Source organism: Dromiciops gliroides, chromosome 3 (assembly GCF_019393635.1).
Source record: "Dromiciops gliroides isolate mDroGli1 chromosome 3, mDroGli1.pri, whole genome shotgun sequence".
NCBI classification, from domain to species: Eukaryota; Metazoa; Chordata; class Mammalia; order Microbiotheria; family Microbiotheriidae; genus Dromiciops; species Dromiciops gliroides.
Window position 1 is genome coordinate 557,580,614 of NC_057863.1, and position 21,550 is coordinate 557,602,163.

At 39.6% G+C, this 21,550-nt stretch overlaps 1 protein-coding gene and 1 pseudogene across 11 annotated transcripts; both read right to left on the minus strand.

The window, feature by feature from the left end:
* Nucleotides 1-1,580: 1,580 nt before the first annotated feature.
* LOC122745376 (coiled-coil domain-containing protein 90B, mitochondrial) lies at nt 1,581-20,916 on the minus strand. 11 transcript variants are annotated; one of them, XM_043990624.1, is made up of 10 exons: nt 20,750-20,915; nt 18,811-18,882; nt 14,529-14,648; nt 14,239-14,342; nt 7,968-8,069; nt 7,184-7,225; nt 7,019-7,090; nt 6,882-6,935; nt 5,418-5,532; nt 1,581-2,099 (listed from the first exon to the last, which is right to left on the minus strand). In XM_043990624.1, exons 3-10 carry the CDS (start codon nt 14,611-14,613, stop codon nt 2,044-2,046), a joined length of 630 nt encoding a protein of 209 aa, XP_043846559.1. In that variant the 5' UTR covers nt 14,614-14,648; nt 18,811-18,882; nt 20,750-20,915; the 3' UTR covers nt 1,581-2,043. The 11 variants fall into 11 exon arrangements, with proteins under 11 accessions (XP_043846559.1, XP_043846555.1, XP_043846556.1 ...); XM_043990620.1 differs by lacking the exon at nt 20,750-20,915 and adding an exon at nt 20,376-20,550; XM_043990621.1 differs by lacking the exon at nt 20,750-20,915 and adding an exon at nt 20,023-20,153.
* Nucleotides 9,583-10,186, minus strand: LOC122745377 (annotated as a pseudogene).
* Nucleotides 20,917-21,550: the final 634 nt, after the last annotated feature.

Below are 21,550 nucleotides of genomic sequence, written 5' to 3' on the forward strand. Positions count from 1 at the left end.
TATATCTTCTTTCTATTTCTCCTACTTTCTCTTTAGAGTCCTTTTTGAGAGCTTCCATGGCCTGAGACCAGTTCCTATTTTTCTCGGAAGCTTTGGATGTTGGAGCTTTGACCCTGCTATTATCTTCTTCTTCTGAGGTTGTAGTGTGGTCTACCTTTCCCCCAAAGAAGTTTTCGATAGTCTTCTGCTTTCTCTGCCTGCTCATCCTGGCTTACTATTTCTTGGCTTTTAACTCCTTCTTTAAGTGTGGTGCTGCTTCCAGGACACACTGTTCAAGCGACAGCATGGCTTGGGGGATGGTTGGGCTTCTTCTCAGCCAGCCTGGCCTCGTTTTCACTTGATTTTAAACTCTCCACTAGGGGGTTAGGGGTGGGGTGGAGCTGCTTCTCAGCTCTGCTCCTGTTCTCAGCTTCAGAGGGTCCCAGGTGTTTTGGGTTGGGGGTGGGGGTGGGGGGCAGGCTTTAATCTCACCTGGCCTGTTCTCAGGTCCAGAGATAACCTCAGGCCTATTTACTAAGAAACCAACCAGCAAAGCTTTCCGTGGTATGGTTCTCAGCTTCCGATGAGACTGCTCCCCTGCTCCCCTGCTCCCCTCCCCCACCTGGGTCTCCCACCGCTCAGGATTTCTTCCTGGTTACCCGCTGGGGTGGGACAGTCGAATCTTTCCCCCCAGTAAACTGGTACCCCTGCACTTATCCCCCTGGGCCAGCCGTTCAGTCCGACTACGCTCTCGGTTCCAGAAGATGCCAGTGCTGCAGCCAATTCAGAGGCACTGGGGCAAATTCCTCTGGCGGGTGTCTGGTGTGTCAGCTGGATTATGGGATTAGGCTTTATTCGTGGCCCAGCACGGCCCCCTGAAATCTGTCTGTAGCTGGAGAAAACTCTCAGCCAGCATTTTTGTGTTTTTCTGCCCCAAGGGTTCTTTTATTGCTATTTTTGGGGTTATTATATCAGGAGCCCTGTGAGCTTAATGTCTTTCCTCCGCCATCTTGGCTCTGCCCCCTGGAAATGTGATTTCTAATAATGAATTCATTTTTAGCAAAATTCCATGACAACAAAACTAAGGTGTCCCTTAGTGTTTGTTACAATTGTTTACATGTATGGACTAACTGGAGAATTAGGTTTTACGGGAGAAAACAGGGTTATCTAACACACATAGCCTGAGGGAGCACACATTTTCTATTATGGCCCTGTAGGCTGATAAGGTGGCAAGTTGTTTGGTCTTTCTCTGCTTAGTTTACTTACTTGCAGTAACTTAAACCAAGTTACACATATTTATTAAAACATACATTAAAAATCATTGTTTTTGGTCACAGAGTAAATTTCAGATTCAAATATTAAGACAAAATTCAATGAGTGAGGGGGCAGCTAGGTGGCGCAGTGGATAAAGCACAGGCCCTGGATTCAGGAGTACCTGAGTTCAAATCAGGCCTCAGACACGTGACAGTTATTAGTTGTGTGACCCTGGGCAAGTCACTTAACCCCCATTGCCCCACAAAAAAACCCCCAAAAACACACACACACACACAGACAAATTCAATGAGTGAAGTTATAATAATTTTTTATTTTACTTAAATATGTAAACATCTTACTACTTAGTAAAAAAAGAAAAACAAAAATCCTACAAATAGGATCAAGTCCTGATGAAAACTGAATATAGATACAATGAGTACATAAGCTTGGGGAATGGTTTACTTATATGTAGCCCAAATTGAACAGTCCAAGATGAATCCAATCCAAGCCCAAACTACTTAAATGCATAAGTTATGTAATTAATTATACAATGAGCAAACTATATGGTTCCAATTCTGCAAACTATCTGCCAAGTATAAACCATAAAATACCTTTCTACAACATTTTAATTAAGTTTTGAATTATACCTTTTTGGCATCAGGGAATAAAAGCAAATAGATATATTCAGGAACTGAGACAGAGTAATCTAAATCTGTCCCTGGAGTGTTATGCAAAAAGCAAAAGCAAAGATCTTCAAGTGGACCAAAAAGCAGCCTTGTTCCTGTTGGTGGTGATCCTGAAGAGCTGCCATTATTTCCAGAAGCGGTAAAATCCCAGTGCTATTGCCAGGCAAGTAAAAACAGATGCTGTAAAAAAGAACCAATTATTACCACAGTATGTGTAGCAGTCATGCCCACTTTTCCCAGGGTGCAGCAAAAGCAATCTTATCCTATATCTAAACAAGAAGCAAAAACCCAAGAAGTCACCAAACTAGCCCTCTAGTCCTTACTCATCTGACCATTAAGGGCCACATGGGGGAAGTGCAGGCCTAACAAAGGTCCTCATATGACAATTTATAAGCTTTTCAGCTCTAGTCATTTATGTTTCAGAGAAACAACATTTTAAAGAATAAGATTATACAATTATACACTGTGGCAGATTAAAAGAAAACTACTGTATGGCTAGTAGAACGGAAGCCGTCAATAAGAGCTGAGAGGAGAAAATTTGATATGCCTTTAAAATGGAATTTACAGATGAAATTCATTCTATTTTAATGGATAGGAAATATCTAATTGCCAATGTGGAAGTCACTGCTGAAACAACTGCCTACCTAACTGATTTGTTAGAAAATCACTGATTTGTTAGAAAAAAGACAAAAGTTAATACAAAGCTAGAAGAATAAAAAATGAGATAAAAATATGGCATACAAATAAAAACAACTCAAACCTGACCTATTTAGACATGTTACAGTTGCTGAAACATGGGATATGAATGGAAGAAAGGCCATCAGCATAATTAAAATAATTTCTAAGTGATGAAAATCAATTGCTATATACAGGAGACCAAAAAGGCCTAGAAAGACCTTAGTCAGCAAACCCTTGACTTCCTTGTGAAATGTAAAGATGTGGCAAGCAAGATTATTTCTGCTTGAGAATGTAAACTTAGGGGCGGCTAGATGGCGCAGTGGATAAAGCACCGGCCCTGGATTCAGGAGTTCCTGAGTTCAAATCCGGCCTCAGACACTTGACACTTACTGGCTGTGTGACCCTGGGCAAGTCACTTAACCCCATTGCCCCGTAAAAAAAAAAAAAAAAAAAAAAAAAAAGAGAATGTAAACTTATTTGTAAAATCTTATGGGGAATGATAGCAGAAAATTGGGAGCATTAATGTATCATAAAACAGTGAGTCAGTGGAAGAAAAACACCATCATCTTAAGAAAGTCTGATTAAGAGAACCAACTAACTAAAGCAATTCCAAGGTCATTTAAAGATGAAACCGAGAGTAAAACAAAGGACTCAAGAGACCTCTAAAGAATTTTATAGAAAACTCTTTTCATCATATTTCAGTCTCTCAACATTATAAAATTTCCAATGGAAAGGTACACAATGGATATAAGCTAGATGCAACAAATTACAAACAAATAATTATATGGAAAAGTATATGATGAGGATTCCATATTAAAAAAAACATACACCTATAAAAAGTTGGCTAGTACCATGGCAAAGTGTGTGGGATGACCAATGGCTCCCAAAGTACAATGGAAGGATCCTTTGTAGTGAAATTAAGGAAGAAAATGGCAAAGAAATGTACCAGGTGGGGAGCCCAGATGGGTTGTGATCTGTGCTGGCAGGAATCTTTATAAAATCTTAGATTTTTCTGAGTATTTTGTGTTATTCAAGTGAAGAAGGCTGCAAACTACCAAATGAGATGTTTACTGAAGTGCAGTGAATAATGTTGGCTCCAGATGTCAGAACTCTGAGACCTGGAGGAAAGTTGCAGTCTTATTTAGGCTGGATGTAACAAAAACTTCCTAACAATTAGAATCGTCTAAAACTGTAATGGGCTACTTCAAAAGGTTGTGTGATCCCCATCATCAAAAGCTATCAAGCAGTGGATGACCCTTGTTAAGATCTGTGTTTGATACAGGTTGGATATGATGACTTCTGAGGTAATTTTCAACACTAAGACTCTTTATGGGAAAGTACTTTGAAACATAAAATGTTATACAAATGTAAGGCATATTAACATCTCATTTAGAATAATTTTGGTAGTAATTTTAAAAATGTACTATTTGGAACAAAATGTACACTTTCCTTCTTAAACAGAGGGTATAGAATCTAATAGCTTCTTGGTAATGTATGAACACACAGAAGTTAGTGTTATCTGAATTTTCCATCTTCACCATTAGCTCTCATTTCTGAGGATTGTCAAGAATGCCAGTTCTGAATATTCCACCCACTTCTCCCCTTTCAATTTGTTATTTCTCATCTTCTATAGGCTAGGAAATGAGCCTTTTAAGAAACTACTGTTATATAAAAACAAAAAGGCTCAATGAGATTCTAAGAATTCTTCTTCAGAATGAAGTAGATGAGCTTTAGAGTTAATGCTTTTTATTTATTTATTTAGCCTTTTTTTTTTTTTAGTGAGACAATTGGGGTTAAGTGACTTGCCCAAGGTCACACAGCTAGTAAGTGTTAAGTGTCTGAGGCTGGATTTGAACTCAGGTACTCCTGATTCCAGGGCCGGTGCTCTATCCACTGCGCCACCTAGCTGTCCCGAGTTAATGCGTTTTAAAGGCTTTGTTCAGAAGGAATGAGGTTGCTAAAGTATGCCCTCCAAATAAATAAGTGGAAAAATGATTAATTATTTCCACTAATCTTAGCAACTCCTGGTCTTACTAAATTCAAAGACTCATCCATAACAGCAACTCTCCTTCTGAGGACCCTAGAAGAGGGGAGGGGAGGGGAGGGAAGGGAAGCAGAAGGTAGGAGAAAGTCCTCCCAAGAGATTATGCTACCCTTTAACTGTAATAGTCTTTTAAACAAGCATGTCAATTTGAAGGATGATAACATTTAGATGGTGAGGAATACAAAACTTCAAAGTATTTTAGAAATACAACCTAAAATGTAGTTCTTATATCCTATCACAAACCTATACATTGTAGCAATTTCTTGGATTGAGTTTTAAATTGTACAAATCTGGAAAATCAAACAGTACTGTAATGATTGGAATGACACCACCTGCTGGAGAATTACTGTAGGAAGGCTCCGCCATGAGGAGAAGGCATCTGAGGGCAAGCCATGTAGCTTTCCTTGGCATCAGGAAGTTTGCTCATGGGTACTGTCAATCAGGGCTACCAGCCAATTAGCTTGGAGGTGTGTGTGTGTGAGAGTGTGTGAGTGTGAGTGGATGGGATGTTCCCAGTTTCACAGGAGGCTTGTGGGATGAAGAAGGTGTGGCTCATGCTCTTTCATGAGGACTCTCGTGGACAATGGAGCTAAAATGCACTCTCCCTGAGATAGATAGATGTAGGCATCTAGGCTTCTTTCTCTTCACCAAATTCTTATTTTCCTTAATAAATGCTTAAAAGTCTAAACTCTTGTTAAAGCTTATAATTTATTGGCAACCACTCATTAGATATTTTAGACAGACTAGCTAGAATTTTAGCCCCTTACAGCACTTACCTGCAAGATAACGAATTGTCTCAAGTTTGTTTGACTCCATCAGTGTTTTTAGTGAAGCAATTTCAATGTCAATTTTATTACTGGTCTGTGAAATAACATTTTTGATATAGGTATCCTGAAATATATAACAAAATTTTATTAATTTGGCTTCTTTATCTTATTTTAAAATAAGTTATGTCAGAATCCACAATTCTTTTGTCTCCTTGACACTGGAAAAAAATTTTTTAAAAGGCTAACATACATTAAAAGCATAGCTTGGAGAAAGATAAGTATTGGGAAAAGTCAGAGTAACACTGCAAAAAGAATGTTTGGTGAATTTTCTACTTGCACAACAAGAAACCTATTTAGGCAGTGCTTGCTGTGTAATAAGTGCTAAGTGTATACTGTACTAAGTGCTGGGGAAATACAAAGATTAGGTAACAGAGTCTTTCCCCTGCCTCAAGGTACTCTGAGTCCAGCTGGTATAATGATACAAAACTTCCATTGGAAGTCATGAAACCTCAGCCTTGCTCTGCCATTCGACAGCTGTGCATCTTCCTTTTTTTTGGGGGGGGGCAATTGGGGTTAAGTGACTTGCCCAGGGTCACACAGCTAGTAAGTGTCAAGTGTCTGAAGCAGCCCATTTCAGTTTGGGGCACAGTGAAGAAATTTCTGCTTAAATAGATACAAAATCTGTCAAGGAGAATGAGTGACTGTTCATGCAGTCCTGAAAAGGGTTGGCTAGTGAGGCTGGGTCATTAGGAAAAAGACAAGTTTTAGTAAAAACTGGTAGATGGAAGGAGTGAACAAGGTTTGGTATATGAATAAGATATACATGAAATACTCAATTATGGTTGTAGGATATGGTGAAGGGGGATGGCTTCAGAGAAGCCTGGAAGGACTTACATGAACTTAATGAAAAGTGAAGTGAGCAGAACCAGAACAATTTATACAATAACAATACTGTCAATGTAATCAACTTTCAAAGATTTGGGAACTCTATAATCAGTACAATGACTAATCACAATTTCAAAGAACTCATGATGAAACATGCTATGGACCCTGAGATAGAAAACTGGTTGGTGGCCTCAAGACTGCAGACTGAAGCATATTTACTTCGATTTCTTTTTCTTGTTTTTTTTTTTCCCCTGAACATGGCTTATGTGGAAATTTTTTTTGAATAACTATACACATTTGTAATGAGTTTTATTTTTCTAGCCTTCTCAACATAAGGGAGAGTGGAAGAGGGAAGGGAGAGAATTTGAAAACTAAAATAAAGTTTAAAAAAAACCACAACAAATGCAGTACACAAGTCTTGTAGTAAAACTTAAGTAGTAATAAGTTGGAAGTTAAATACCAAGAAAGGAAAAGTAGTTTCTATAGAGTTAAGCCTTATAAACCCTAAGACCAAAAGGAAACAACAAATAGTTACTGGATCCAAGAAAGCTATACTCATAATTAATAAGGAAACACATCCTAACTTACCATTTTGCTAAATTCAGTGGTTTCTTCCATTAGTTTCTTTTCTTGATCTGTGAACTGAAAATTTTAAGGCAGGAAATAATTAAAAACTGAAGCAATGAAAAAGAATGAATAACTAAGAAATTTTAAATGAATATTACCAGATCTGTCACTCTGCTCCTTTCTAGGTTTATATCCAGTTTATTATTTGCTCTGATTCTAGTTGTTTCATGCTGTAAAGAAAATGAAAAGTATATTTTAAATGACATCTTGCTCTTTTTAGAATTAAGAATCTGTTCTTGTATGAAAAAAAATGTTTTACTTACTAATAGCTGTTGTTTAAGTTGTTCTAATTCAATTTTCATTTTCTAGGTATAAAAGGGACCATTGAACATTAGTATTAATCAAAAGATCATCTTCCAACTGACCTAGAAATTCTGAAACATAAGATTACTAAAAATTTGTGCAATTTTTGGATTTCTACAATAGACTTGCCCCATGATTAAAATAAAAACCACAGAAATTCTATGAAAACAATTTTGTCAGACCCCCAAATTAGGTTGCATTTATATCTAAACTCTTATCTCTTAAAATTACTGATGTTTTTTAAATAAGGAAGAATCTACACTACTTTTATTTGAAATGAAATTCTCCATCTGCCATGTAAAACAAATCATTTTTCTGTTTCAGGGACAGAGAAAATGGAAATCTAAAATGTCCCATTAGGGAGAAAATTCAAATGAATGTGAAATAGGATCTTGATGGGTTTTTGTATTGGTTAAGTGAGAAATGTACACAGGGCAGGAGAAGCTTCATTAATTACAACTATAGATATGTGTATGTGTACATGTGTGTGTGAATGTATGTGTGAATGAACAAATGAATGAAGTATGTATGTATGTGTGTATGTTTGTATGTATCTCTTTTAACAACGATTATTTCAACATAAAGATACAAGTGTTCTTACGCAATAGTCTTGTAAATTTTTTTTAATAACTGAAGTATAAAATACAATTTTGCTAGCTTTCTTGTTAAAATATTTTCAAACAGCAAATTTTGTGATATGATATATTCAGTATAATGTGTTCATTATTTAAAAGTTTATATTACCTGATTCTCTGCTCTGAGATTTGCAAATTCACTTTTCTCTAGGATGACCATATCTTTCCGGATTGAGTCCAAATGTGCCATTAATTGCTGGACAGTAATTTCCTAAGAAACAATACAGTATTTATACACTGAATTAAGAAATGCTAGGCCCTATGGCATTCATGGAAATGAAGACGATGTATAATTAAGACTATATATTAAAAGTCATAATGTTGTTTTGCCAGTCTGAAGAACAGTAATACATATGAAAATTGTTGTATGTTTGGGGAATAAATGCCAAAGTGGGTATGAATATCTCCTAGGAACTGAGAAAAAAATAGCTAGGTTTTGCCAGAGTATGAGAGAAAAAATATGAAATTTATTTCTATAGCTTGAGGCACAAGCCTATCAGAGGAGAGAAAAGCAATAAAAGTAAAGAGCATTGGATTTGGATTCAGAAGCCCAGGATTTGAATCCTGACTCAGACACTTACTAGCTGACCATAAACAAGTGGAAAACTCTCTGAGTCTCAGTCTCTGTATCTATATAATAAGGATAGTAATGCTCGTACTGCCTACTTTTCACAGGGTTGTGAAGTTAAGCATTTTGTCAAGCTTACAGCACTACAGAACTATGAGTTACTATGTAATAGGAAATCCCAAGGTACTATATGGGAGTGAAAAGCTGGTAATTAAATGAAACTAGTTAGAATGTATTTGCCTAATCACCTTGGGCATCATTTCAGCAGGATAATTTATAGGTCATTTATTAGGCACCTCACACTGTGCTATGGATTGGAGAGAACACATTTCAAAAGATGGTCCCAAATCCATCTTTAAGGAAGTCTCATGGAATTTTATAAGGTTTCACCCAGCTAGAGGTAATAGTTAGAAAGAATAGTATAAAAAATAAGTTTGAAATATAAAACTGTGGTTAAAAGAAGCTTTGCTAATAAAGTATGACTATTCTCCTACCATTCAACTTTCTTTCTTTCTCTTTTTTTTGCGAGGTAATGAGGGTTAAGTGACCAGGGTCACATGGTAAGTGTCAAGTGTTTGAGGCCGAATTTGAACTTGGGTCCTGAATCCAGGTCTGGTGCTTTATCCACTGCGCCACTTAGTTGCCCCCTCAACTTTCTTAATATTTTGCAGGCTGGCAGTCTATTACAAAAATACACTCATTTTTCTTTTCTTTTTCTTTTTTTGGATTCTTATAGGTGTTTTATTATATCATATATGCATATATAGATAGATAGATAGATAGAGCTGTTCTATGTACAATAATGGTTCTCTCAAATATTTATACCAAGGCAATGTGTAATAGCAGCTCTTTTCCCCAAACCTAACTCAGGTGAAATTAAGTGCTAAGTGCAAGTCACCCCTTCAGATGAAAGCACTTTGGGGTTCCATTCTGTGTCTCATCTTGAGAACAGACAAGGTCATGCTGGTCACACAATTCACAACATCCAGAACTAAGCAGAGGCAGAGAGCACGGGCTGTGCATTTCATGTGGATGGATCAGAACTTCTAGGAGAACAGGAGGACATTGTGCGCCATTGTCACATAGCTCTTTTATTGGGGGACAAGAGCTTTCTAATCTCTAGGGTGAGATCAACTGAACTGGGAGGGGGGATTGGACAGCTTGGCCTGGCCAGCCCACAGGCCGCAGCAGGAGGGCCAGGCCCCAGTCACTTCTTCTCCTCGGGTTCCTCTTTCTTAGCGGTGTCCTGCCTCAGCTTGTAGTCAGCCAGGGCAGCCTTGATCGCATCTTCCGCAAGCATGGAGCAGTGCAGCTTAACAGGAGGGAGGCACAACTCCTTGGCAATATTGGTATTTTTGATGGTTAAGGCCTCTTCCACTCAGCGGCCAGGGAGCTCGAAGTGATGGCAGAGCCACAGCCAAAAGTCTTAAATCAGGCATCCACAATCTTCCCTTTTTCATCCACTTTCATCTGTAACTTCATAACATCTCCACAAGCTGGAGCCCCTACCAATCCAGTGCTGACGTTTTTGGATTTCTTGTCAAGGGACCCTACATTTCTGGGATTCTCGTAATAGTCAACTACCTTCTTGTGGTACAGCCGGGCCAGAGCTCCTGGAGGGGTGGCTGCTGAGCGCCTAGGCACATCACCAAGGCCGCCTGCCTCAACCCTGCTAATCCACTGCCATGCTGTGTCGGAAGCCACTCATTTTTCTTAATGAAAGGAAAAGATGGTGGTGACATAGCTTTGAAAAAACACAGCTAGTGCACAGTGACAGCAATATTGTTTGATGAAGAACTGTGAATGACTTGTTTTCTCAGCAATCCAATGATCCAAGACTATTCCAAAGGACGATGATAAAGCACACTATCCACCTCTAAAGAAAAAACTGATATTGATTGAACACAGACTGAAGCTTGCTATTTTTCACTTCCTTTAATTTTTTTCTTTTATTTGTTGTATTTTCTCATACAAAATGACTAATATGGTAATATTTTACCTAAATGCACATGTGTAAACCATATCTGATTGCTTACTGCATCAGGGAGAGGGGAGGGAAGGGAGGAGGGATAGAATTTGGAACTTAAAAGTTAAGTAAAAATGTTTATTTTTTAAAAAGAATCAACGATACATAATAAAAACATCATTCAAAGGAGGAAAAATAAATACTGTTGTAGAGGGTAAAAAAAAACCAAAAAAGAAAATACAGCTAGAGGAGGATTCTGATAGTATTGTTAAGGAATGTTAAGGGTATTCTTACATATCCTTAGTATAAAGGAGCTGTCATTCATTTAACAAATAAAGATGAAAAGCAACTATCAGCATCCCTATCCTTTAAAAAAGGGCTATGGTCACTGTTTTAGAGTCAGAAAAGTACTATTTGAAGGTTGCTTTGTTAGACACTGGGGCTAAGCAATCCTAATGCCACAACAGCTAGGCATAAGTAATAGTTCCAGAGAGTAGTCACAAAATTCTGGATCTGGACTGCTCATCTGAATCCCAAGGGGTACTCCCTCCTCTACTTCTTCGGGGAGTGAGAGAAGGGGTAGGAGTATGACTTTTTTTTTTTGGTGAGGCAATTGAAGTTAAGTGACTTGTCCAGGGTCACACAGCTAGTAAGTGTCAAGTGTCTGAGGCTTGTAGGCATTAAAATTAGCCTTAGGCTCCCCTAGCAGAGTTGCCCCACCCCCTCCATTTCAGCTGCAGGGGGTCCTCTGAGCTGGGCTAAGCTTCGAGGATGAAAAATCCTGGGTCCCAGGTGTGGCACAGCATGGCCCATATGCACAGTAGAGTGGCACATGAAAAACCTCAGGGACGCCAGAATTTGCTTCACCCAGTCCCCGGCTCCTGGGGTGTGCAGCACGGGGCTTGGCAGTGGCCCTGGGCTCGGCCAGCTGGAGTTTCACCTAAGAGAGGAGTTTAATAAAAAGAGACACAGGGAGATGTAAAGGGGGGTTGACAAAGTGAAGGGGGCTTGGAGTTAGAAGAAAGGAGTGGAGCAGTGAAGCAGGGGGCTTGGGGGTAATAAGTGAGAAAATTTAAAAGTCAGGTTGTATAACTTTGCATTTCTTTACCCTTATCTCTCTCTCTCTCTTTTTTTTTAAAGTGAGGCAATTGGGGTTAAGTGACTTGCCCAGGGTCACACAGCTAGTAAGTGTTAAGTGTCTGAGGCCGGATTTGAACTCAGGTACTCCTGACTCCAGGGCCGGTGCTCTATCCACTGCGCCACCTAGCTGCCCCTACCCTTATCTCTTACATTTATTTTTATAAAGAAACCCTGCTTTGATTATTTAAAAAAGAGGTGTTTGCTTATCAATTTGGGAGAAACAGTTGGGGGGAATTTTTAAATGGCCCATATTATATTAAAAGCAGTCAGATAGCCAGCCAAAAGTCCACAGATTAGGCCCAGCTAGTTAAAATATTTTGACAGACTGAACTTGAACTCAGGTCCTCCTGACTCCAGGGTCAGTGCTCTATTCACTGTGCCACCTAGCTGCCCCAGTGTGACTTTTTTTTAAAACTGAACCACATTAAAGATTCAAATTGTGCCTAAGCAACAACACAACTAGTATTAGACCCCAGAAACAACATTCTCTTAGTAGTCACTGTGCAAGGGACTAGGTTAAGGGCATTTTCATTCATTTAACAAATATTTCTTTTGAGTGTCACCTGTGTATGAGTTCTTTATGAAGCTGTTTTAAATCACTGTCCATGTTGTAAGAAAACCTAAAGATCTTAGAATAAGTTTCTTGAAGACAGTGAAAGCTTCTTATAGTTCCTCCCAAACTTCTCAGCCCTATAGGGGAGCTAAGTTTCCCCTATAATGATTATTATTAATGATGACTACTTTCTCATTGGATGATTTCAGACTCTCCTAGTTGGAAGGGCCCTCAGAGGTTGTCTGTTCCAGCCCATAGTTGAACAAAACTGTCCTTGACAATATAGGACACACGGCCAATAGCCCCCACCTGAAGAAAGCTCTGTATGTAGTGAGGGAAAGCCCACTTCCCATAGAGGCAGCCCATTCCACTTCTAGGTGGCTCCATTAGGACATTTCCATTATATCAAACCTCCATCTATTGTTTTGCAGCTTCCCCCCATTACCCCTCCCAGTTCTGGCCTCTGAAGCCAAGCAGAGCCACTCTAACCTCCTTGCCATATAATAGCCCTTTAAATACTTTGAAGGTAGAACTCATGACTCTCCTGAGTCTTCCTTTTCTCTCCCAGGCAAACTACCTCCATTCCTTATTGATCCTCATGATGTCTCTCTGAGGGAGGTGCTATCAGTGTTACCTTCATTCTACAGATGGGTAAACTGAAGCTTAAAGGTGATGATATGCCCATAATCACACAAGTGGTATCTGAGGGAAGATTCAGACCCTCATGTCATTCCTAATTCTAAGGTCAATACTTGGGGCAGCTAGGTGGTGCAGTGGATAAAGCACTGGCCCTGGATTCAGAAGGACTTGAGTTCAAATTTGGCCTCAGATAGACACTTACTAGCTTCCTTTTCCATTATATTTCCTCATGCAGTGGAAAACTATAGAGAAAAAATGCTAAACTAAAATAATACATTTATAAATTCAAAATCAACTTAAACCCAGTGTTTGAATGCTTTTAATTCTGAGTCTGTTTAGCCTGAAATGTAAAATGAACACTTCCAAAAGCCAAGTACTCCATGGCCCATGAAAGTATTGAAATGTCACTTAGTTTGAAACTACATGCTATAGCATAAGAATAAAATTCCCCTATTTCTGCTATGGATTACTGCTCTGAGGAGGGAAGAATTCATTTTCAAATGATCTTTGAAATATAACTACAAGTGAAGATAGATTCTATTCTCAAGAAAATATTGTATACCCTGAGTCCGAACAAATGAACTCATGGCTAACAAAACAAATCATGATGCCATAGATGACACCACGAATTAGTTTAGGGATTAGCTTAGCTGATTCACTGCCACTAGGTCAAGTGCCTATTTTAATTTGGATATATTTAGATATTGTTGTGATTAATATTTATAGATCAAAGTAATCACATCAGGTGTGTATATAGCCTCTAGAAATTTGAACTAGATGATCTCAAAGTTTCCTTCCACCTCTACAATTTATGAAAAGCAGGTAAAAAAATTTAACTAATGGGAAACATGTACTGGGAAAGATCTCTTGAAATATGAAGCGCATACTGAGTAGAAAGATTAGCTGTGTGATCTTTAAAAGAACAAAAAAAGTCAAGTGAACAATTATCATTTAAGTGTTCTCCTCTATTCAGGAAGCCATTGCTTTTAATATAGAATGAAAGAGAAGAGAAGCAAAAAGCAGCTGAACAAAATCAACTAAAATATTAATCAAGTCAGACCCATAGTCTTCTACTTTTATAAAAACAGGAAGGAAGGAGATTTTCTCACCTCTTTTTTGGGGGGACAGACTTGGTCATTAAAATTACACCACCTATGTGATATTAAGCAAGCCATTTAACCTCTCTGGCCTTTAGTGTTGACATATGTAAACCAGGGGTTGGGTAGAGTTTGGCTATTATGTGATTTTCAATAACACTTTCAGTTCAAAATATAATTTTGTCCAGAGACATTCCTATATGTAATCTGAACCATTTCTGAAAGTGAAGAACCACTGAATATCTATAGGTCTGTTTTATTGTCTTAATCATCCAGACATGAATGATTTGGGTTTTCCAGGATGAAGAACTTCTGCACCTTAGGTCTTATAGGAAACAGGTTAAAAAACAAGCTAAAGGCAAATGTGATCTAGGTTTTTTTTGCTTAACACATTATAAATAACATATAACCAATTACCTGTTGAGCTCGAGTGACCATCTCCTTATAGATTGTGTCTAGGCTGACATTTGACAGAATTATTAATGCTAACACAATGGTTTCTGCTTGTGCTTTTTCAAATCCTGTGGGCAGGGAATAGGCATTAGTATTTTAAAAGTTGTAAATCCTTATCAGAATAGTACTTTATGCCACACTGTAACTTTTTGCAGCTTAGAACTGACCCTCTAAATGTGATGAGGTAATGGATTATTTTATGACTATATTACTATTTCACCTATGAAATATATATTCAATGATAGATTTCTCACCATGACTTTCCAGGTCCTGAACCAATGCATGGGTATCAAAAGTTAACTTCCTTTGCTCTAACGGAGTTATGTCTACTCTCCTCATGTCATAATTTCTCTTGGAGGAAGAGCTCAGCAAACCTGAAAAGAGAAAGTAAGAGTCAGGTTTTTCTTATGAAAATGATTCAACAAATATCAAAAAACTTCATTTAGAGGCTATAAAAGGAGGGCAGGGCTGCTTGGTAACCCAGTGAATAGAGTGCCAGTGGATATAGAAACTAAAGAGAATACAGATAGGAAAATCAGCTAGTTTAGGCCATATCTTTATTATCACACAATTGACTAAAGAATATAAAATCTCAATCTACTATTATTTGTTGATTATTAAAATTTTTGAATTTAGAGGGCAAAATATGCCTTAAAGGTACTTCCCATGTATACATCAAATTTATTCAGGTCTCCTTTTTTTTCAAAAATGTATAAATTTGTTCCATTTTAAGTTCAGAACTGTCTCCCTCCCCACTCCACACTAGAGACCACCATTTAATACACACATATGTATGTGTGTGTATGTGTATACAGGCATATATATATGTGTGTATATGTGTGTGTGAGTGTTAAACCATCCTATACATACACTATCATTTCTCTGGAACTGGTTAACATTTTACTTTATAGTTGATTTGAGTACTTCTTATACTTAGAATAACTTAGTTGTTCATAGTTATTCTGGGAACAATATTTCTATTCCAGTGTTCAACATTCTCATAGTTCTGCTCATTTCATTATTTCATGTAAGTCTTTCCATGTTTTTCTAAAATCAATCTGCTAATCATTTCTTACAGCAAATAATATTTTATCACAATCATATACTACAATTTTTTTAGTCATTCCTAAATTGATGGGCATCCCCTTAATTTCCAGTTCTTTGCCACCACAAAGAACTGCTATAAATATTTTAGGACATAATAGATTATTTTCCTTTTTCCCTGATCACCTTGAGAAACAGACCTAGTAGTGGTATTGCTCAGTCAAAGGGTACATCTCTTTGGGCATAATTCCAAATCGCTCTCCAAAAAGACTGGATCAACTGATCCACCATGTTCTACCAACACTGTATTAAGTGTCACAATTTTTCCACATTACCCCCAAGATGTCATTTTCCCCTTCTATAATTTTAGCCAATGTTATAGGTCTGAGATATCTCAAAGTTGTTTTAATTTGTATTTCTCTAATAATGATTTAGAGCATTTTTTCATGACTGTATAAAGCTTTGGTTTCTTTATCAAAAAACTACCTGTTTATATCATTTGACCATTTATCAACTGAGGAATGACTCATAGTCTTATAAATTTGGGAAAGTTCTCTATATATTTGAGATATGAAAGCTTCATTCAAGAAACTGTCTATAAAACCCTGAGCCTCCCCCCCCTCCAATTTTCTGCTTTTCTTCTAATCTTGGCTACATTGGTTTTATTTGTACAAAACCTTTTAAATTTAATCAAAATCATGCATTTTACATCTCACAATTCTATCTTATTTACTCATAAATTCTTCTACTATCCATAAATCTGATAGGAAATATGTTCCATGTTCTTCTGATTTGCTTATATTTCCCTTTATAGCTAGGTCATGTAATCATTTTGACTTAATCTTGGTAAATGGTGTAAGATATTGGTCTATCTAGATTTCTTGAAAGATACAACAAACAAACATGGGTTTGACAAATCCCTGTTCATAAGTATGAGGCAAGGTATAAATCAGAAAGGCCTATGCTTGCCAACAGAGATTCACTATTGTCATGGAAGAGAAACAGCAAAGAAATCCAAGTTGAAGAGGAGTTTCCCATAGATGGTTAGGTCCTCCAGATCCTCCTGTTTGTGAATATTGTGTTGGTTGCATCCAACTCTAGGACATTGTAGAAACTTCCAGAAAAGTTCTGACAACTCTCAGGTGTTTGGCCTAACCAACTAAGTAGATGAAGAATGCCACTAATGCAGCTAAATGGAAAACACATAAAGCTCATCAGTGTATCTTGGACAGACATTATATACATGGACAATGAGTTGGACCAGAATTAAATAGGAATGGGCTGTATTAGCTGTGAAATTGTGAAGCTCTTTAAACAACCTTCAAGTCCTCCTAGAAGGTATCAATATTACTCTGGTTGTGTTACATAGCTTTGAGTAATGAAACATTATAGTCTCAGATGCATTAAGAGTGTGTTACATAGAACAATGGTAGAACTGTAAAGAAGTAGAGTAAGGGATGTCACCTAGCTATGTATGAGTGGAGAGGAAGATAGGGGGTGGATGGGTGAAGAAGGACATGGGGAGAGCTGATGGACAGTCTGTGTGCTCCATTGGTATCCTTGTGTATCAGGATAAAGTAAGGAAGACCCTCAGCACACTGGGGAAACCCTACATGGAAAACAAATAGGAAGGATGCAGGATGGGGCAGGCATACACAGCTGTGATCTGCATCACTCCAGGTTTCATTCACTTTGATGAGATCACAGATCCATTAGCTTATTTAAGGGTGGTTCAGAGTCTATATTCATTAGTCATAGAGAGAAAGGAGTGGTTGGCATATTCAAGGAAAGGCATGAAAGAGCTGGGTCCTGAGCTAAGCCCAAAGGACTGACAGGATCTGGAGAGGTGGAAAGCAGGCTTTCCAGGGTTGATGGAATGAGACTCCATGTTTTCTGTCATGTGGACAAATATGCACATAACACAGAGAGAATTAGGTAATACATTAGATGACAGGATTCAAAAGGAGATGAAAGCTAACACTATAGACTGAAGAGAGTAAGATGATATTTAACAGGCTAAATCAATTTATTTGCATTAAAATCAACTTCACTGCTATGGGACTGCGGATTGGTTGCCAAAGAACAGTTCATGTAAAAGAGACTGAGGGTCCTGTTGGTTGGTCCCCCTGTCTCCAGTCTCAGCTGTCAAACAGCTTCCTCAAACTGATCACTCAGATCTGACCCTATCACCCTTCTTCCCATTCAATAAATTTCAGTGGCTTCCTGTTGCCCCCAAGATCAGATATAAAATCCTGCTTGGCTTTCAAAGCCCTTTATAACCTGCCCCTCCCTCCCCACCTTTCCAGTCTTCTTACACCTTAATTCCTCCAAGATACTCTGTGATACACTGACACTAGCCTCCTTCCTGCTCCTTGAATATGACATTCCATCTCCCAACACAAATGTTTTCACTGGCTCCTGCTCCCTCTCCCTCCCAACCCCCTCATCTCCACCTCCTAGCTTCCCTGCCTTTCTTCAGATCTCAGTTAAAGCCCACCTTCTGCACAAAGCCTTTCCAAGACTTCAATCTCAATGCCTTCCCTCTGGCACTGCCCACATATTTGTCCTGTCTAAATCTTGTTTGTATGTTTCCCCTATTAGACTCTGAGCTCCTTGAGATAAGGTATCTGTTCTTGTCCAGTGCTTAGCACAGTGCCTGGCATAAAGTAGGCACTCAATAAATGTTTGCTGACTTCAAGATCAATATGTCAACAGTTTGACAGAGAAGTCCAACTATCTAATGCAATTTAGGCTGTTACTAGATAGAATGTGGGAGGTGATTGTTTCAGTGTACCCTGTTCTTTTCAGACTTCATATGGAGTTATCATGTTTACTGTTAGGTACCATATCTAAGATGCTGACAAAGTGGAGCATGTGAAAATGAGGTGATCAGGATTATGAGAGGATCAAAGATCCTGCCATGTAAATGTCAGTCAAAGGAACTTTGGAGAGGGTTGGACTAGAGAAGCCTTAGAGGCAACCTAAATAAGAAGTCTTCAGGTATTTGAGGGGCTGTGATCCATAAGAAGTCCCAGAGGGAAGAAATAGAAATGAACAAAAGTAGACTTTGGCTCCCAAAACAGCACTTCCTAATCATTAGAGCTGAACAAAAGTGTAAATGACTTCACCAGAAGGAGATTTCTCCATCAGTGGGCATCTTTAAGTAAACTTTTTTTTTTAAACTTCAAAAAAACCCCACCCAGATACCCATTTGTTGATTATTTTTGTAGAGGCAACTCCTGCTTAGGTAGATACTAGAGTACAGAATCTCTGAAGTCAACACAAAGTATGAAAGCATGGCTGATATCTCACTGCAATTTGAACTTTTCAAAGGAATCTAGCATTTGTAATTGTTGCACAACATATGATCTTATTACCAATGCTTTTCAAATCTAAATCTTCATTTTACCATGAGCTCTATCCCTATGTCCCAACTATCATAAAATACTCTAGATAGGCATTGACATTTTTTATGCCTTTTTCTTTTAGTACCTTTGGAAGTCTGGTGAAGGCATGAACTCCTCAGAAAAACATTTTCAATGCATGAAGTGCAGAAGATAAATTCTAAAGAAAAAAAAAGTTCACATATCCCAAGTTAAGAACCTTTGCTCTAGGAATAGTCTCTCTTTTCAAATTACAGATTGTATTTTCACTAGCAGAATATAAGCTCAAAAGCAAGTACTGTTTTGTCTTTGTCTTCCCACCTATCAAGACTGCAAAAGATGCTGAATATAATACATCTCTCCCTTGGGAATTAACAATGAACTATTTCAAGCTGTGCTTCATTGTGTCCTTAAAATATTTAAAATGCACTTTAACTAAAAATTTCACATTTAAGGCTGTGTTTGGCCCAGTAAAATTTAAACTTATAAATGTAGCATTTAAGATTCTCCACAGGGCGGCTAGGTGGCGCAGTGGGTAAAGCACCGGCCCTGGATTCAGGAGTACCTGAGTTCAAGTCCGGCCTGACACTTGACACTTACTAGCTGTGTGACCCTGGGCAAAGTCACTTAACCCCCATTGACTTGAAAAGAAAAACAAAAAAGATTCTCCACAATCTGGCCTGAACCTACCTGCCCCCAATTTTGTTCTAGCCAAATTTACCGACGTTTGTGCTTTTCCACCCCTTCTAAACTTCTGGTCATGCTACTTCTCCCTGCTGGGATAGCCTCCACTTGTTTTATCTGTCCAAATCTTCCTACTCTCCTAAACCCCAGCTAAAACGTTCTTGCCTTCATAAAAGCTTTTCCTTATAACACAAGGGGCTAACAATAATAATTTATTGTTGCCATATTTGTATAGCTCTTTAAGGGTACCCAAAGATCTCTCAGCCAGTCAAATGATTTATTCATCTGTGCTGGATGAACATATGCCCATCTGGCAACCATTAGGTTGTCATGTGGGTAGTGGTAACAACTAGTATTTCTAAAGCCTTAAGAAGCTCTTTCCATACAGTGTCTCATTCCATCCCCAGGACAAACCCGGGAAGCAGGCACTACTACGTCCAGTCGCCACAGTGGAAACAAACTCAGAGGTCAAGTGACGTGCCCAGGACCACACAGGTGCTACGCACCCCGACCTGGCGAACCCCAAAGTTCAGCCCTTCATTCCGCACCGGTCACTTCACCTTCCCGGGCCTCATTTTCTCATCTACAAAGTGGGCATATTGGGTTGGATGATCTGCCATGCTTAGTACTAGATCACCGCTTTCCTGTCCTGTCTCCCGGGGCCCAGTATCAGGAGGTCTTCGATTGTCCATCCCCAAACAATATCCTCCCCGACCCACGGGGCTCGGTTGGAGATGCAGCAGCGGGACAGAGAGGTACCAAGTAGCCTCAAACGGGGAAGGGCGGAGGCCGCCCAAGGGAGGACGGTAGCCGACGGAGTCCAAGAAGGTGGGCGCCCCAGGGATTGGGGGTGGTGGTGGTGGTGGGATGGGACGATAACGCGCGTGCGCGCCCGGGATTGGTTTCCCCTCACCGGAAAGGGGTTGTGTAGACCCGGGCCGGTCTGACCAAATGAAGGCAGTTGGGAAGGGGCGGGAAGACTCTTCTCACCTCTCCGCGGGACCAATGGGCCGCCTGCTACGCCGACGGGCCTCCCGTGAAGGGAAAGGAGCCCCGAGAGGCTCCCGGTACCGCCGGAGCGAAGATGCCGAAAAGCCCAAAGGCTCCTCATATTTTCGAAGGCATCGAGTTTCAGGCTGAGAAATGGCCAGAAAGGCTAGTTCGGTCTCATAAGGGTTTCTGGGAAGAGTAGTTCGGCGCCCCCCCCCCCCCCCCGCATGTCCTCTTGGGAAATGTAGTTTCCTATCTGTCAACCTCGGGAAATGCAGTTCGGCTGCTCCTTTAGGGTACCGGGGATGTATACCTGAGCCCCAGTGCAATTAACCCGCTTTATGCAAGCTCCATTCATAGCCGGGCACACTTACACCTCTTTTCCCCTCCGGCCTTCCCCTTTCCGCTTTCCGGACCTGTGGGAGTTGGAAGGCGCTCTTAAGGCATGAGGGATCTTTCCGTAGGAAAGACTTGCCCCTCAGGGCAGTTTTCTGGCAAATTATCTACTATTCCTCCTCGTGACACTGACAGGCCTCTGGGAAGTTTAGGACTTGCTTAGCCGTGGTGCATCTTGGGAGGTGGAGGCCCTTTAATCCCGCATTCCTATGGGAAATGTAGTCTAGCTGAACCGAAGGCTATTTCCACTGTCGGTGTTGTACTCCTGCCGCCCCCTCCAGTCGTGGAGGCCGAGCGCTAGGGTCTAGGAGAAACGTTTGCAGGTGCAGTGTATGGAGCCCTGTGCCAGAAGTCAAAACGGCCCGAGTTCATATTTGACTTCTTAGACGCTGCCTAGCTGTGTAACCCTGAGCACAAGTCACTTTACCTTTGTTTGCTTCAGTTTCCTTATCTATAAAATAGGTATGATAATAACAGCACCTACCCTCCGAGGTGGTTGTGAGAATCTTAAGGAAACAATGCTTATACAGTACCGATGCGGGGCAGCTAGGTGGCGCAGTGGATAGAGCACTGGCCCTGGAGTCAGGAGTACCTGAGTTCAAATCCGGCCTCAGACACTTAACACTTACTAGCTGTGTGACCCTGGGCAAGTCACTTAACCCCAATTGCCTCACTAAAAAAAAAAAAAATAAAGTACCCGACGCTTACAAATAGGTCAAATCTCCCCTAAGATGTCTCTACAAAGTAGCCATCTAGGTCTTCGGTGAAGACCTCCAGAA